This window comes from Cricetulus griseus, chromosome X (genome assembly GCF_003668045.3).
Source record: "Cricetulus griseus strain 17A/GY chromosome X, alternate assembly CriGri-PICRH-1.0, whole genome shotgun sequence".
NCBI lineage: Eukaryota > Metazoa > Chordata > Mammalia > Rodentia > Cricetidae > Cricetulus > Cricetulus griseus.
In genome coordinates this window covers 88693701-88709119 of record NC_048604.1, presented here as the reverse complement: position 1 = coordinate 88709119, position 15419 = coordinate 88693701, and the positions used below count along the sequence as shown (strand labels likewise).

The following is a 15419-nucleotide window of genomic DNA, read 5'->3' as shown; positions in this document are numbered from 1 at the left end:
CAACCTATGATAAATGCCATAGTTTTAATCATACAAGCAAATTTGGATGACTTTGAAACCATAGAAAAGGCAACACATCAATATAAAAAAATCCATTTTAAAGTTCTACATCTTCATCTACATCATGAAGAAAATTTAAATCACTTATTCCTATATCTTAAATGCATTTTGTAATATCACAAGCCATTACTTCTTCCCTCTACCAAGTATTTATATAGCCCCTAATATGTGACAGAACTTCATAGCTATGAACAAAACAAATGAGAAATAGTGCTGTCAAAGGGACAAGAGACTTGGGAAAAAGGCAAACAACTAATAAATATAACAAATCAATGGCAGATGGTGGTAAATGCTGCAGGGGGATCACAGAAGACAGAATATTCCCTTATTGAAAGAGTGAAGCTGCATAGTGACCTGACTGCAATCATCAAGCTCAGATATACACATATGGAAGAGAAAAGAACAGGTGTCACTGCTCCCAAGACAGGGCATGTGCTCTGTAATGAAGCAGGAAGGCACAACAAATCAATGAGGGGTAGAGTCATAGGAGATATGGTGAAGATTTCTTCTGTAGGGAAGTGATAGTGAAGGAGGGAAATAACTGTCCATTATAGGTGACTCTGAATTCTTTGGCTTTTACTGGGGAAAAATATGAAGCCATTGCAGAGAAGGTAAGCACACTGTCTTTTTTGAGACGGGCTCTTACTATTATGGACCAGACTAGCCTGGAATTCACTACATAGCCTAGGTTAGGTGTACATTCACAAACTTCTTCTTCTTCTTCACTGCCTGAGTACTGCTTCTACAGGTATGAGCCACCATTAATAGTAAGAAAATTGAAAATGTCAATCTAGCCTGCTATTTTAAACATTATGTAGATGTCAGAGATGGCTAAGTGAGTAAAGGTACTTGCCACTCAGCCTGATAACCTGAATTTGACCCCTAGAATTCAAGTGATGGGAAAAGAGTGCTGGCTTATTCAAATGTCCTCTGACCTACAGGCAGGTGAGTCCTCCTCTTCCTACAAAATAAATAAAGAGGAAACAAATTTGAGTGGGCTGGGCAGAGGAGGTGGATCTTGGAAAAGGTGAGAAAGGTAGGGATTGAATACATTGCACAAAATTCTCTAAGAACTAATGAATAAATAAATGTAAAAAATTTAATTTTATGTGGAAAAGACAAAAAATACAGTTGAGACAGTAGTGGTGATATATTAATAATATATTCTGTTGCTATGGCAAATACTTGAGATAAACAGTTTAAAGGAAGGAGATTAAATCTTGCTTATGGTTTAGGGGGAATCAGTGCATAGCTGGTTGGATACATTGCTTTGCGTCTGAGGCAAGGCAGAATATCAAGGTAACAGGAACATGTATTGGAAGTTATCTACCTTATGGTGGTCGGGCAGCAGAGGGAGACAGGAGGAGGCAGGAAGAGGAAATCCTTCAAAGACACACCTCCAGCAGTTTATTTCTTCGACTTGAGGCCCTACATTCTAAAGTTTCCAAGAGATGGAAACTAAATTTTTAACACATGAGCCTGTGGTATCACTTAGTATTCAAACCATAACAAATGGTTTTGTTGTAAAGAGGCAACAAGTACATGGGTGAAGTTACTACTTACCATGGCAAGAGCAGATTATTTGGGAAGGAGTGTAAACTGAAAAAAATCCCAATAAAAATAATAATAAAATATTTTTCTTATGCTAGATAATTTACTACTAAAATTTACATGAAAAAAGCAGGCCACTGTCTCTTGGGTAGGAAAGAAGAGATCATAAACTACTGTAGAATACTATATCAAGGTAGAACTACTTCTAATTTATACTAGAACACACAACATATCTTCTGAAAGAGAAAGATAAACTAGAATATAAAATCCAGAAATAGATGAAGTACCTATAGAAACTGGGATAAGGAAATATAACTAAAGGAAATACATAACTAATGATAACTAAAATGACTATGGTGAAGAAGGGCTGTTTGTTAAATGGTGTTTGGACAACTGGACAGCCATAAAAATCATACTCATAAGTCATTCTGTATATGATAAGAACTACAAGGAAAATCAGTAAAGCTGATGAAGATCATAGTTTGCTAAATTATAGACAGATTTTGCTTTTGCTTTGGGCACCAGAATCTAGCAATTTCCTTTCATCTCTAGAGCCTTCTTTAGCAAACAAAAGATCAAACCCTCCTTCTTTAAAACATGTATGTACTCACTGTTCCTGCAGCCTATCTGATGTCCCTATAGCACATCGGATACCACTTATTTTTAACATATAGTATTATTCTGTTGATGCACCAGCATGGATCTTTACACAACAGCTATCTCTGGTGTTATAATTCCCAACTGTAGAGCACACCCACACAATTTACATCCTTGCTTTTGCTTTCCCAAACCTGCTCTCTCAATAGCCTGTAATTGGAGTAAAGTGAAATAAAGCAGTCTCTTAAAATGTGGAAAAGAATTGTAAAAGCAGAGAGAACTAAAGCAGATTTTCTCTGGTACAACAGTTGGAACCAATAGTCTCAAGTATACAAGGAAAACATCCTACCATTGAGCTATTCTCTGTCTCTGTCTCTGTCTCTGTCTCTGTCTCTGTCTCTCTCTCTCGGCATAGAAAGGAAAAGGCAGCATCTACTTTCTGGAACAAAGTCGTGTGAATTAGATACCTTGCCACTATAATAACTGCTAGCTAGGCAGAGCATTGTGGGAACATGGCTGTCAATTAAAGACCAATTCAGAGGGAAGTAAATCTAGTTCTCTCCTATACAGACCACTATTCATTAGATGTTTCAAGACAATTTCTTCAGTAAATTAACATTTGGTTGAAAGCAGTACTTGTACTTTGGGAATGAAGAGTTCAAAATACACCAAAAGTTAAGCACCTCTGTGAACATGTTTTAAGTTGTCAGTATACTTACAGTTTTTTCGTGATTTTCAAAAGCCTCTCTTGCTTCTTCATATGTGCAGACTTCTTCGTTGCACTCACGTTCAATGTTGCCCTGTCTTATTTCTTCAAAAAGCCCATTGGCTCTTGGGTAGCGTTTTAATACTGAGTTGGCTTTTTCTCCCGTGAGAAAAACTAAAAAGAGATATAATAATAAGTATAAAAAAGCAATAAGAAACTCATGTGGGAAGTGAATATACAAGAAGAAAACTGCCAGATGTTCCTGAGAAAACACAGATAGCATACTGAACATCTTTCAGTAAATCAGGATTGAAATAATGTTTAACCTCAAACTGAAGCATTTGATAGCTTCCTCATAATGGGAGTATGTGCTTTAGTCAATGTGGCCCTGGCCAGGAACAGTAACATAATTAACCATGTTATATTCAGACTTTAGCACATTCCTGAGCACCATGGACGTTTAAAAATAGCAATAGTGATAGCATTACTTATATTCATTACTGTAAGTGGATACCCCACAGCATTCTGCAACCAAACCAAAAGCCAGTCTCTGCCTACCTAAAAATAAATACAAACCCAATTGACCTAATAACATAAACCTAGAGAACCATTAAAGAGACTACTTAACATGGTGAAAGTCTCATTATAGATCTTTCAAACTTGTAAGAGAAAAACAATATATTCTAAAGAACTTTCTGAAATCAATGAAATATAAAAGATAAATTTACACCTCGGTTGAAAAAACAGTAATAATAATTTCATTCTATTATCTTGAAGCTGTACTTCAAAGCATTCAATCTCACTTCATCATCCTTAAATAAAAGAAAATTATTTTTCCATGAATTATAAATGCATATCTTAGAAATATTCAAAGTGCACTTGTGAAACCTAGTGGAATAGCAAATTCAACACTACCCTGGGCTACACAGTGAGGGCAGATCTTGAAAGACAAATGAGGAGTTGGTTGGGAATACAGTTCAATGGTGTGTCTATAGACCTGGATTCAACCCCCAGCACTGCAATAAATAAATGAACAAATTAATGAATTAAAAAAGCAAACATATATTAGACCATAGCTATGCTTACAATTTTTGGGTGCATTTACTTTTATATAAAAGAACATTTAAGCTCTACTTTATGTTTTTCTAAAAGAGTTTCATTTGATTGGTATATAAATACAATACCACTAAAATTTCTGTTAATGTAATTAGAAACTTTCCATTTTACAAACTTCTAACATTGCAAGAAGCATATTACAGGGGATGGAAAGATGGTTCAGGGGTTAAGAGCATTTGATGCTCTTGTAGAGCTCGTGTCTAGTCCCCAGCACCTACATAATGGCCCACAACTATCTGTAAGTCAAGTCCCAGGGACTCCAACCTCCAACCCCCTCTTCTGTTCTCTTTGGACAACTGCACTTGCGCATGCATCATCTACATACATACATACATCATACATACATACATACATACATACATACATACACACACACACACTACATATTTTTTCAGTATTAGTAAATTTTATTTTCTTCTTTTTGCACTATGCCTTCATGATCTGGTTTATATTTTACATACAGAATTTATTTCAATTCAGAAGATAAATATTTTTAAAGATTTTATTTATTTATTAGGATATAACATTCTGCTTCCATGTATATCTGCACACCAGAAGAGGGCACCAGATCTCATAACGGATGGTTGTGAGCCACCATGTGGTTGCTGGGAATTGAACTCAGGACCTCTGGAAGAGCAGTTGGTGCTCTTAACCTCTGAGCCATCTCTCCAGCCCCAAGAAGATAAATTTTAATTGGCATAACTTGATCTGCATTTGAATTTTATAAAAGGTAATCTTCAAAGTACAGTCATAGCCAGAGTGAAAAGTTTTCATTCTGTATCTGTTTGTCACATAACTGGATATGCTGAATGTAGTACTCAGTAAGAATAAGAATTTGATCAGAATTTTCAGCATCCTTATTTCTAAACACAATACATATAGTAATTCATTTTGAAATATCACCAAATATTAGATCAGTTTTCCTGAGCGTAAATCAAATAATCTACAATTAAGAGATTTTGAACTTTCAACAGGATAAAAGCAAAATGCCATGAATAGGGAAGTAGCTTCTCATATGCTAGCTAAACGAAAAATGAGTGTTAAGGAAATTACCTAACTCCTAAAAGTAGAAAGCAAGCTAACTGAAAGGTGATATATCAGGATACAAACTTCTAATCCCAGACTAATCAAATTACCAGGAGCATTCCATATAAACATCTCTTACGTATTTCTTCTTCCAAGGAGCAAGGTTACATAATACTAAGAACTCTGGATGTTGGCAAGTAAACTTTATCTCCTTGACATATCTACTTAATTAGAAGATACTACATAAAGTAAAAATTTGACCAATAGTAAAAAATAGCATTATACATAAGTTTTATCTGCCATGTATCAGGGAACAAGAAATGAGAAAAGAGCATTTGATAGCATTTTAAAAGGTGGTTTGGAAATCAAATGGACTCTGTATAAAGATAAAAGAATTAGGGGACTTTTGAGACAGTTCATCTGGTACTTGCCAGCAAGACTATCAACTTTATTCTGATCCCAGTAATCCACAGTGGAAGATGAGAACCTTCCCTTCTACACACCCTGCACCATGTGTGCACACATGTATGCACATGTAAACATACACATGTAAAAAAAAAGAATTTTAATTGTTTTTTTGTAAATGAGTAGAATATGACAGCTATGACTTATAGGATGAAGTCACATTATCTCTTTTTTGTCATGCTTTTCTTATTGAAAATACTTTTTCATATAATACAGTTTCCCCTCCCCCAATGACTCTCAGATCCTCCCTGGACACCTACTTCCATGTTTTTGTTCTTTCTCTTTAGAAAGCAAAAAGACAAACAAACAACAGCAAAAAAAACAAAACAAAACAAAAAACAACAACAACAAAAAAAAGAAAAAGCACAAGAAACACATCCATACCAGAAAACAAAAACATGAAAACACAAAATTGAAAATCATAATACACAAGCAGAAAGACCAGTTAGACAATAAATTCCCAAACAAAGCAATGAGACAAAAAGTCTTCAAAAATACCACTGAGTTCATTTGTGTTGGCTATTTACTACTTAGCACGGGGCCTATTCTTAAGTGTTGTTAATATGCTCAGTGAGACTCCATTAAAGAAAACTAACTTTTCCTTTGCAAACCAATGTAAAATAGAGATATCTTCTTGGTTAGGGATGTCCACTTTCCCCTCTCAAGGGATTCTGTCTGGCTTGAACCTGTGCAGGCCAAACACCGGACAGTATCCAGACTGGAAGGCTTATTTTGGGACATTTCCTGAATGTATAGACTTGCATTAGGAATTTAAATTTCAAACCTAGAAGCTAAGTATATAGCATAGTGTTAATGGTTATCATATGCAAGGCTCTGTGTTCAATCTTCAGTTTAAAAATAAATCAAGATCACCTACACCAGCCCTGGGCCCTGACCCCAACTGGCAAACTTCTACTGCTCAAGCACAGGCCTTACCAGTAAGAAGAGGGGAGTGATTCACCTGGCTTCTGAACAGTTCCACTCCATAGATTTTGTTCTCCAAGACCCATTCTACCACCTGCCCCTCCAACCTCATTGCCAGTCCCAAGGCCAGCCCCTGACCCCAAGGAACTCCTGCTCCTCCGTCAGAAGAGATATGTCATGGTGCACCAAAGGCCAAGCTAACCTCCAGAAGGCCAGCTCCCAACTTGGACAGAGACTCCCTACTAGGTCAGAGGTCACACTAGCCCCCAGAAATCCAGGTGACCAAGACTAGAAGGCCAAATAGGAAACAGAAACCAAGAAACAAAACCCCCACCCAAAATAAACAAACTCAGAAATTAGTACCTAGACCTAATCACCCCAAACCAAAATTCGTAAATGCCAGTGTAAGAATACAATCCACAAGAGCCAGGGTAATGAGGCAGCACTAGAGCCCAGCTATCCTAGAATAGCAAGAGGTAAACACTTCAAATGCAGATGAAGCACAAGGAAATGATATAAAAGAAACTTTATGAAGATGGTAGAGGTCCTTAAAGAGGAAATGAAAAACTCCCTTAAAGAAATCAAAAAAAGACAAGCAAAAAATTTGGAAGAAATCAATAAGTCCCTTAAAGAATACCAAGAAAGCCAAGAAAAAACAAACAGGTGAAAGAAACTATTCACGACCTGAAAAATGGAATACAAGCAATAAAGAAAGCACAAACTGAGGGAATTTTGGAAATGGGAAATCTGGATAAGCAAACAGGAACTACAGACACAAACATCACCAACAGAATAGAAGAGGAGGAAGAGAGAATCTCAGGTGCTGGAGATAATAGTAGAAATAGATTCATCTGTCAAAGAAAATGTTACATCTAAAAAAAAAAAAAACACTCCTAACAAAACATCCAGGAAATCTGGGACACTATGAAAGAAATGATCAAACCTAAGAATAGGAACAGAAGGAGGAGAAGAATCCCAGCTCAAAAACCAAGAAAACATATTTAAGAAAATCATAGAAGAAAATTTCCCTAACCTAAAGAAGGAGATGCCTATAAAGATACAAGAAGCTTATAGAACATCAAACACATTGGATCATAAAAATAAATCCATGAGTCACATAATAATCAAAACACTAAACACAGAAAACAAAAAAAGAATATTAAAATCTACAAGGGAAAAAGGACAAGTAACATATAAAGGTAGCCCTATTAGAATTACAACCAACTTTTCAATGGAGATTCTAAAATTCAGAAGGGCCTGGACTGATGTCTTGCAGACTCTAAGAGTCCACAGATGCCAACCCTGACTACTATACCCAGCAAACCTTTCAATCACCATAGATGGAGAAAATAAGATATTTCATGATGAAGTAAAAAATTTATCTACAATTCCAGTAATACAGAAAGTCCTAGAAGTATATAATCCCCTATATCTTATCAGACCACCATGCATGAAAGCTGGATTTCAATGCAAACAGAAACAACAGAAAGTCTACAAATTCATGGAAACTGAACAACTCTCTACTGAATTGCCACTGGGTCAAGGAAGAAATAAAGAAATTAAAGACTTCCTATAACTAAATGAAAATGAATGCACAATATGTCCAAATTACTGGACACAATGAAAGCCATGCTAAAGGAAAGTTCATACCACTCAGTGCCTTCAGAGAAAATTTGAGGGGCTAAGAGATTAAGAGATCCAACTGCTCTTCCAGAGATCCTGAGTTCAAATCCCAACAACCACATGATTGCTCACAAACATCTATAATGAGATTTGGTGCCCTCTTCTGGTGTGAAGACATAAATACAGGTAGGACACTGCATACATAATAAACAGACAAACCATTTAAAAAATTTGCAGAGCTCTCATTCTAGCAAATTGAAGCCCTAGAACAAAAAGAAGTAATTACACCCAAGAAAAGGAGATGGCAGGAAATAATCAAACTGAGGGCTGAAATCAATAAAATAGAAACAAAGAGAATAATACAGAAAAAGTCAAGGAAACAGAATTGGTTCTTTGAGAAAATTAACAAGATAAACTACCACTTATCAAAACTAACTAAACAAGCAGAGAGAGAACATCCAAATTACCAAAACCAGAAACAAAAAGGGGACATAACAACAGACACTGAGGAAATCCAAAGATTCAAAAGTTATACGTCAAAAACAAGTACTCCAGTGGAAAATATAGTTGAAGATAAACTGTTTTTATGACTTCTTCAATGAGAAAAAACCCCAAGTACTCCACAAAACTGGAAAATCTGGAGGAAATGGACAAATTTCTTGATAGATAACACTTACCAAAGTTAAATCAAAATCAGATAAATAATTTAAATAGACCTATAACCCCTAAGAATAGAAGCAGTAATTAAAAGTCTCCCAACCAAAAAAAGCCCAGGGGCCAGATGGCTTTAGTGCAGAGTTGTACCAGACTTTGAAAGAAAGAAGAACCAATGTCAATACTTCTTAAGATATTCCACAAAATAGAAACAAAGGAACACGTCTAATTCTTTTAATGAAGCTACAATCAATATGATACACAAACCATACAAAGACTCAACAAAGAAACAGAATTACAGACCAATTTCCCTCATGAACATTAAAGCAAAAATACTCTATAAAATACTGGCAAACCAAATCCAAGAACACATCTAAAAGATCAAGTAGGTTTCATCCCAGAGATGAAATGATGGTTCAACATGCAAATTTCTCAATGTAATCAACTATATAAACAAACTGAAAGAAAAATAATCAACATTATCTTCTCACTAGATGCCAAAAGGCCTTTGACAAAAATCCAACACCTCTACATAATAAAAAAGTCTTAGAGAGATAAAAGATACAAGGGACATACCTAATTATAATCAAGGCAAACAAATAGCCAACATCAAATTAAATGGAGAGAAACTCAAAGCAATTCCACTAAAATCAGGGACAAGAGAAGGCTGTCCACTCTCTCCATATCTATTCAATATAGTACTCGAAGTTCTAGCTAGAGTAATAAGAAAACAAAAGGAATTCAAGGGGATATAAATTGGAAAGGAAGAAGTCAAACTTTCAGTATTTGCAGATGATATGTTAGCATAATGTAACCCAAAAAACTCTACCAGGGAACTCCTATAGCTGATAAACACCTTCAACAAAGTGGCTGGATACAAAATTAAGTCAAAAGTCAGTATCTCTCCTAGATACAAACCATAAATGGGCACAGAAAGAAATCAGGAAGCAACAGCCTTCACAATAGCCACAAATAATATAAAGTATCTTGTTGTAACTCTGAGCAAGTGGAAGTCCGGTATGACAAGAACTTCAAATCTTTGAAGAAAGACTTTGGAGAAGGTATCAGAAGATGGAAAGATCTCTCATGCCCATCGATCGGTAAGATTAATATTGTGAAAATGGTCATCTTACCAAAAGCAATCTATAGATTCTACACAATCCCCATCAAAATTCCAACATAATTCTTTACAGACCTTGAAAGAACAATATTCAGTTTCATCTGGAAAACAAAACAAAACAAAACAAAAAAACCCAAGGATGGCTAAAAAAATTCCTGTACAATAAAAGAACTTTTGGAGTATTACCATTACTGATTTCAAGCTGTACTACAGAACTATAGTAATAGAAACTATATGGTATTGGCATAAAAACAGACAGGTTTATCAAGGAAATAGAAAAGAACCACACATAAATCCATACACCTAAGGATTTATGGCAAACAAGATTTTTTGGCAAAGAAGACAGAATTACACAATGGAAAAAAAGCCTCTCTAACAAATGGTGCTGGAATAACTGATGTTAGCATATAGAAGAATGTAAATGGATCCATATTTATCACTCTGCACACAACTATAGTCAAAGTAGATGAAAGACCTCAACATAAAACCAGATACACTGAACATGACAGAAGAAAAATTGGAAAATAATAGTCTTGAACACATTGTCACAGGAGACAAATTCCTGAACAACACAGCAATAGTGCAGACACTAAGATCAACACTTAATAAATGGGACCTCATGAAACTGAAAGGTTTCTGTAAGGCAAAGGACACTGTCAATAGGACAAATGCCAGCCAACAGGATGGAAAAGATCTTCACAAACCCAACATCTCTCAGAGAACTAATTTCCAAAATATATAGAGAACTCAAGAAACTATACATCAAAAAAACAAATAATTCAATTAAAATATGTGGTATAGATCTAAACAAAGGATGATCAACAAAAGAATCTTAAATGGCTGAGAGAAACTTAAATATTCAACATTCTTAGCCACCAGGGAAATGCAAATCAAAATGACTCTCATTTTATCTTATACCCATCAGAGTGGCTAGGATCAAAAACATAAGTGTCAGCTCCTGCTGGAGAGGATGTGGAGCAAGGGATTCCTCCATTGCTGGTGGGAGTGCAAATTTGTATGGCTTCTTTGAAAATCAATATGATATCTTCTCAGAAAATTCAATCAGTCTACCTCAAGACCCAGCTATACCATTCCTGGGCATATACACAAAGGATGCTCAATCATACCACAAGGACACTTGCTCAAGTATATTCATAGTAGCTTCATTAGTAACAGCTAGAAACTGAAAACAACGTAGATGTCCCTCTTCCAAAGAATAGATTAAGGAAATGTAGTATATTTACACAAACAATGACATCATGAAATTTGCTGGCAAATGGATGGAACTAGAAAAGATCATCCTTAGTGAGGTAATGCAGATCCATAAAGATAAATGTGGTATATACTCAGTTATATGACCCATAAAATAAAAGATAACTATGCTACACTCCACAGACCCAGATAAAATAAGTAACATGGAGGGCTTGGTGGGGGGGTGAGTACAATAATCTCACTGTGAAGGGGAAATAGGCATCAGTGGCGCATTGGGGAGGGCTATGGATGGAGGGGGCATGGGAATAGGAGAGATCAGGTGGGAGGTTCAGGTGGGGGAGGATGGAGGAAAAGAGTACTGAGACAACTGGAATTGGGAGGCATCTCTACGATGAGCTTAAAGAAACCTAGTGCAATGGAAACTCCTAAGGATCTATGAGGGTGACCCTAGTAGGACTCCTAGCAATGGGAGATATGGAGCCTGAACTGGCCATCTCCTATAACCAGACAAGGCTTTCTTTCAGTGCAGGGATTGGGACACCAATCCAGCCATAAAACATTTGACCTACAACTTGTCCTACCTACAAGATGTAAAGGTGGAAAAGAAATTGTGAGAGTGGCCAACCAATGACTGACACATACCATAAGAGGGAGCTCACCCCTGACTCTACCTAGAGGGACAGGGCCCAGAGGCAGTACAGTGCAGAGTCCTAGGATAGAACCAAATATAACTGTCAAAAAAGTTAATGAGATGATTCCTAATGATACTCTGCTGTACTCAGAGATTGTTGCCTACCCCAACTGTCATCAGAGACACACAACCAAAAATTAGTTGGACTTCAGAGAATTCTGTGAAAGAGGGGGAGTAAGGATTGTGGAAGACAGAGGGATCAAAGACACTATAAGAAAACCACAGAATAAACTAATCTGGGCTCATAGGGGCTCACAGATACTCAACTGACAACCATAGAGTCTGCATGGGACTGACCTAGGCCTACTGCATATATCTTGGTCTTCTTGTGGAACTCGTAACGGTGGAAGCAGGTCTGTTTCTGACTCTGATGCCTGCTTTTGGGACCCTTTACTTCTACAAGGTTTCCTAGTCCAGCCTTAATAGGAGAGGAGTTGCCTAGCTCACCGTAACTTGATATACCACAGGTGGTTGACATCCATGGGAGGCCTGCCCTTTTCTGAAAAGAAACAGGAGGAGGAGTGGATAGTGGGAGAACAGGAGGTGGGGGAGGGACTAGGAGGAGAGGCAGGAGGGGAACTATTGTTCGGGATGTAAAAATAAATTTAAAAAAATCAAGGCAAAGCAGTGATAATTCAAACTTGAGCTGATTATTTATTTCTGCCCTTTTCCTTAAACTTTGTAAGTTAAGCCAAAGCTGATAGAAATCAGATTCATGACAGTCATGAATTACATGATAGGACTAGTGTATAGAATACAAATGTGTTTTGAGAAAACATCAAGATGCTATTTATTTAAAGATAAGCAGTTTTCTCCCTGAAGGAAACAAACACACAAAAAACCAGTGTGTTTTTACGAGATTCAGCAAGAGAAATTGCAGTTAATGAAAATATTTCAAATCTAAAACTGATATACAAACATTCACAAAAGAAATTTATTTATTGAGAAAAACAAAACTTTTCATTACTTCAAATAAACTGTCATACTTTTTCTTCAAAAGAAACCAATAAAATAAATGAAATAGAGCTTTTCAAGTGATTTCCTAAATTACTGAGTTAAACCAAAATATATAATAATATATCAGCACACAAATGTGTTGAATTCAATGCACAGGTTAGTGACGTTTTAAACATTTATCCAGCAAATAATCTTTAGCCAAGTGAAACCATGTCAGCAAATTTGCTGGGAAACAGCAGAGAATAAGGCCTAAATCCAAACCTGCAGCTGAAAATATCTCTACTCCAGTTATCTAATTGCTTTTCTGATTTTGGGTCTGATTTCACTGAAGGAGCAGGTCTTCACCATTTACATTATAAAGTGAACAATATTCCTTGTCTTGGGGCATATTTGCTGAACCAAAGTATTTACAAAGAGAATGTGACAAGTGAAGATGAGTAGCAGATGAACTATGCCCTCAAGGAGAAAGATTAAAGAAATACACAAAGAAGTGGACTGCAAGACTTAACATAATGGGTTCTGTTGATGGTCAGAAGACAGGCACATTTCCACTGTGTGTGCGTATGCTTTGGAGATGGGATAAGGACCCCTGAAAAGTATCTGAGCTGGTTTTGTAAGGAGTGACAGGATGGGGGCATGTGGTGATGGTGATAAAAAATAACCTTGGAAGGCTCCAAAACTACACAGAGAAACCCTGTCTCGAAAAGCCAAAAAAAAAAAAAAATCCTTGGGAAACAGAGAAGTGAACCAGGGTTTGGAAGTGAGCAAACAAGAGCGGTAAAGGTGGCACAGTGAAGCTCATGGACAGGGATTATTAGAAGATTACTAGGAAATGAAAGTGGGATACTAGAAAATTGCAGTGTAATAGAGGCAATTAATGTTAGGCTATCCCATTTGAAGTACTAGAAACTAGAAACTGGAAACCCAGATATATAAACACAAGGGTATTGGGGGTAAGGGAAGGAGAAAATGGAAAGGGAAAGGCTCAGAAAGGGCGTTTTCTTGTGTTTTAAGAATGATCTGCAGTTATTGCATGTAAATTAAACAACAGATGTACTCAACTAATAATAAAATGTACAGTGAAAATACAGAATAAACACAAATAGGGCTGGCTTACACTAAGTCTGTCTAAACTTTCAATTATCCATTGTTATATGCTTGCTATACTAAGCTATGATGAGTCATAAAATTTGGGGTGATATAATCAGGATCAAAGTTTCAGAAATTCTGAATGTAATTGAGGACTGGTTTTATAAATGCCACATGTTTGTAACAAAGTCATGAAGAAATATCCTTTACCATAATTTATATGCTTATTTTTTCTTTTTTGTTTTATTTGAGTTACAAACACGATTGAATTACATGACAATCCCAGTTCCCTTCTCCCTCCCTTCCTCCCCTACCACCTGCCCAACTAAAACCCTACCTATCTCATATCCTTTCTTCTGTTCTTCCCCTGACTCAACCTTTTTGCTCCCTCATGCCCTCTGCATCCTTCCTCTTCTTCCCTTCTCATTCTCATAGCTCCCCCCTTCCCATTATATGCTTATTTTTAATTTTATTTTTCGTTAGCTGTTTGTTAATAGACTCATCTTTGGAATTTTAACAATAGGCCACACTAAGTAGCAATTATAAAAGGAAAAACAAATATGCAACTGGTATGTAAGCTTTGAGAGTCATGCATAGTTACAAGAAAATCATACCAGACCAGTTAGGTTTGGTTGAATTTAGGTGGATAACCCAGTATCTATTCAAATATTTTATGTGCTAATTTTGGGCAATAATCATAATATTTCATTTATTTAGAAGTACTCAAATAAATCCAATCTCAAGAAGTTAAATATGGGGTCATATGTAAATTGTTACAATTAATTTTATGCTTACCTTAGAGTGAAGCCCCATTCCTGTAGATAAATTAAGAGTCCTTTTATTCTATCCATATCCTTAAGACAGACAATGAGATTTGAAAGACACATTGAACATTAATACTGAAAAGTACAGCAGGAAGAAGTAAACTGAACTAGATCAATATGCTGACAGAAATAAGAAGGGAATGCAGGGGAAAAGAAAATAAAAGAAAGTTCTTCAAGGGCTAGAGAAGCATCTATCTTCTCTCACACTCACATGTTTCAAACAAGTAGCCATTACTATTTTTATCATGGTGATAAAATAAAGGACTATATCGTGTTCAGGATAATGTTCATTTTTTTTTTAGAAATTTTAATTTACTTTTAAAATTTTTGTTATACTACTGGGCCTTGAACTCAATGCTGTATTACATTCTGGGAAAGTTCTCTATTACTAAGCTTAACTGTCAACACAGGTTTTCAAGCAATCATCAATTTATAGTAGTTATTCAAATGAAAAATTTGTTTCTAGAAAATGTGTAAATGTTGGTGGATCAGAAATTAAATCTATAAAGAGTCCACAAACTATTAAAAAAGCTGATTTTTCTGCAATAAATCTCTGATGTCTTATTTAGTTGTGAATTTCTCATGCAAGACTGGACAACACGCAAAGGTATCTGCTTATTCAAGTTTCTTGGTTGTCATATGCACACTGCCTTTAATGATGCATTGTTCAAATCTAAGAATTCCACCTTCACCAACCTTCTGAGGCAAGAGAAAATGAAGAATGAGAACAGTGCTGCCGGGTGTTGGTGGCACACACCTTTAACCCCAGCACTTGGGAGGCAGAGGCAGGCAGATGAGTTCGAG

At 36.2% G+C, this 15419-nt stretch overlaps 1 protein-coding gene across 6 annotated transcripts in view; it reads right to left on the bottom strand.

Annotated features, from left to right (window-relative positions):
• Prrg1 (proline rich and Gla domain 1) overlaps positions 1–15419 on the bottom strand; it is a 116251-nt gene that overhangs the window by 22345 nt on the left and 78487 nt on the right. For all 6 annotated transcript variants that reach the window (XM_027432631.2, XM_027432632.2, XM_035449904.1 and 3 more), the window contains one exon: positions 2928–3088. In XM_027432631.2, coding sequence (XP_027288432.1) covers positions 2928–3088 — 161 coding nt within the window. The remainder of the gene's footprint in view (positions 1–2927; positions 3089–15419) is intronic.